The following is a 2,686-nucleotide window of genomic DNA, read 5'->3' on the forward strand; positions in this document are numbered from 1 at the left end:
CTGTATTTCAAGTGTACTTTCTATAGTCCAGGTGTACTTTCTATAGTCAGGTGTACTTTCTATAGTCCAGGTGTACTTTCTATAGTCCAGGTGAACTTTCTGTAGTCCAGTGAACTTTCTGTAGTCCATGTGAACTTTCTATAGTCCAGGTGTACTTTCTATAGTCAGGTGTACTTTCTATAGTCCAGGTGTACTTTCTGTAGTCCAGGTGAACTTTCTGTAGTCCAGGTGAACTTTCTGTAGTCCATGTGAACTTTCTATAGTCCAGGTGTACTTTCTATAGTCAGGTGTACTTTCTATAGTCCAGGTGAACTTTCTGTAGTCCAGGTGAACTTTCTATAGTCCAGGTGTACTTTCTATAGTCAGGTGTACTTTCTATAGTCCAGGTGTACTTTCTATAGTCCAGGTGAACTTTCTATAGTCCAGGTGTACTTTCTATAGTCCAGGTGAACTTTCTGTAGTCCAGGTGAACTTTCTATAGTCCAGGTGAACTTTCTATAGTCCATGTGAACTTTCTATAGTCCAGGTGTACTTTCTATAGTCAGGTGTACTTTCTATAGTCCAGGTGTACTTTCTATAGTCCAGGTGTACTTTCTATAGTCCATGTGAACTTTCTATAGTCCAGGTGTACTTTCTATAGTCCAGGTGTACTTTCTATAGTCCAGGTGTACTTTCTGTAGTCCATGTGAACTTTCTATAGGAGGAAAGACAAAAAAACATGTTAAGATAGAAATAATTACAAGCAGGTAGAGCAAGTAAAGAGCAGCAGAGAGGAAGTGTGGTCAGTTTGTCCTCGAGCAGTTTAAGTCTATAGCAACATAACTAAAGGACAGCTCAGGAAACCCAAGCCAACCCTAACTATAGGATTTATCAAATAGGAAAGTCTTAATCCCAGTCTTAAAACTGGACAATGTGTCAGCCTCACGGACAGAAACTGGAAGTTGGTTCCACAAGAGAGGAGCCTGAGAACTGGAAGAGCTTCCTCCTATTCTGCTTTTGGAAACTCTAGGAACCACAAGTAAACCTGCAGTCTGAGAGCGAAGTGCTCTGTTAGGAAAATATTTGGCAACAATAGTCAAAAATACAACGGTTTCTTGATATGAAGACAAATTCCAGAATGCATCAAATGATGAACGAGCTTTTATTTAGAAACAAAACTTAAAGACAGTTGTGCCAAATATTGTCTATTGTTATTCTGGCGATGGCTCGTGGGAAACTTGTTGACTGTCACCCAACCGTAGAGGGGGGTGAAAACCCTTTGTCACAGATATCTTTATTAAAAGTCATTTAAATCGTAGGAATAGTATAATAGAGTTTTTCACACCGAGAACACCTTGAAACTAATGGCCAACACATGCCTAGTTGTTTTTATTGTGGTGTTTTGTCAGTCATTTATGAGAGCGATGCTTAGTTCTGTGTGTGTGTGTGTGTGTGTGTGTGTGCGTGCGTGCGCGTGTAGACGGACGCAGACCTTAAATGTATTAGCAGCAGGTCCAGAAAGAACTACATCGCCACTCAGGGCTGCCTGCAGAACACCATCAGTGACTTCTGGAGGATGGTTTTTCAGGAGGACTCTCGAGTCATCGTTATGACCACCAAAGAAGTGGAACGAGGGAAGGTAAGACACATGAAGCATTTCGTACTATATAACCCTAAAATGTTTCAGTCTCTTGTAATTTGTCTTTTGAATCATTTCCTTAAAGGGATCTCCGACTACTTGAACATTATTGATTATTATTAACCTTTATTTATTAACATATATGAACCGTAATATGCTCTCTATTCCACTAACAGTTATGAAATGTTATATGTTAAATATCTTTAGTACGTTTATTATAAGGTATTTATTATTATCTTTATTATAAGGGAGTGGTGGCGCAGAGGTTAGAGAAGGTGGGCCAGTGATAGGAAGGTTGCTGGTTTGACTCCCTGTACCGACAACATAAAAAATGTGGGTGTGAAAGGTGAAGCACCCACACCTGTCTCCACCTCCATTTGCCCCACTCTGGGCCCTTGAGCAAGGCCCTTAACCCCCACCTTCTGCTCCCCGGGCGCCCTAGAGCAGCTCTCTGCTCCACACAGAGGCGGTGGTAGCTCGGTGTCTGTGGTCGTGTCAGGAAGATCATCCAGCGTCAAAACAATCTCCAAGTCTTCGTGGGAGTTAGTTCTCTGTGGGGACCTCTGAAGAAGGAGCAGCTGAAAGGCAATAAATAAATAAGTCTTTATTACATTTTTCCCCTTAAGATTGTCACCGTTATTTTACAGTCGCAGTGCGTTCTACAGGGTGCACTCTCAGGACATAATTACCTGCAGTGTCCCCTCACTGCAGACTGAACGTGACAAAAGGGCAAAGAAAGAACACCTTGCATAAAGATCTGAAGCTCTCGACCTCTCAGGGATTTTAAACATGTTCCTGGCAAAACCCAGCGCAGACGTTCCTGTTTAGTTTTCTGCGTCTTTATAACGTAGCTGTTAACGTCTTAGATCTTTGAGTTCAGCTCATGAAACGTGGGAGCAAAAACAATCGTGTTGTTTTTATATTTTTGTTTGGAAGCAGAAGCGGAGGCCCCGTGCAACAGAACGCCCCAGCTGATGTTGGCCCTTGGCTCCGCCTCCACATCCAGGGCGGGCACAGCCTATCAGAGTGCATCAGTGGGGTGACCTCACTGGTCTTCAGAGTGCATCA

The 2,686-nt window shown here is 42.5% G+C and overlaps 1 protein-coding gene across 1 annotated transcript in view; it reads left to right on the forward strand.

The window, feature by feature from the left end:
• Window positions 1-2,686, forward strand: part of ptpn11a (protein tyrosine phosphatase non-receptor type 11a) — a 24,784-nt gene that overhangs the window by 18,342 nt on the left and 3,756 nt on the right. Inside the window, exon 9 of the mRNA XM_037692146.1 lies at window positions 1,460-1,618. Coding sequence (XP_037548074.1) covers window positions 1,460-1,618 — 159 coding nt within the window. The remainder of the gene's footprint in view (window positions 1-1,459; window positions 1,619-2,686) is intronic.

Source organism: Nematolebias whitei, chromosome 18, assembly GCF_014905685.2.
Source record: "Nematolebias whitei isolate Nwh7 chromosome 18, NemWhi1, whole genome shotgun sequence".
NCBI classification, from domain to species: domain Eukaryota; kingdom Metazoa; phylum Chordata; class Actinopteri; order Cyprinodontiformes; family Rivulidae; genus Nematolebias; species Nematolebias whitei.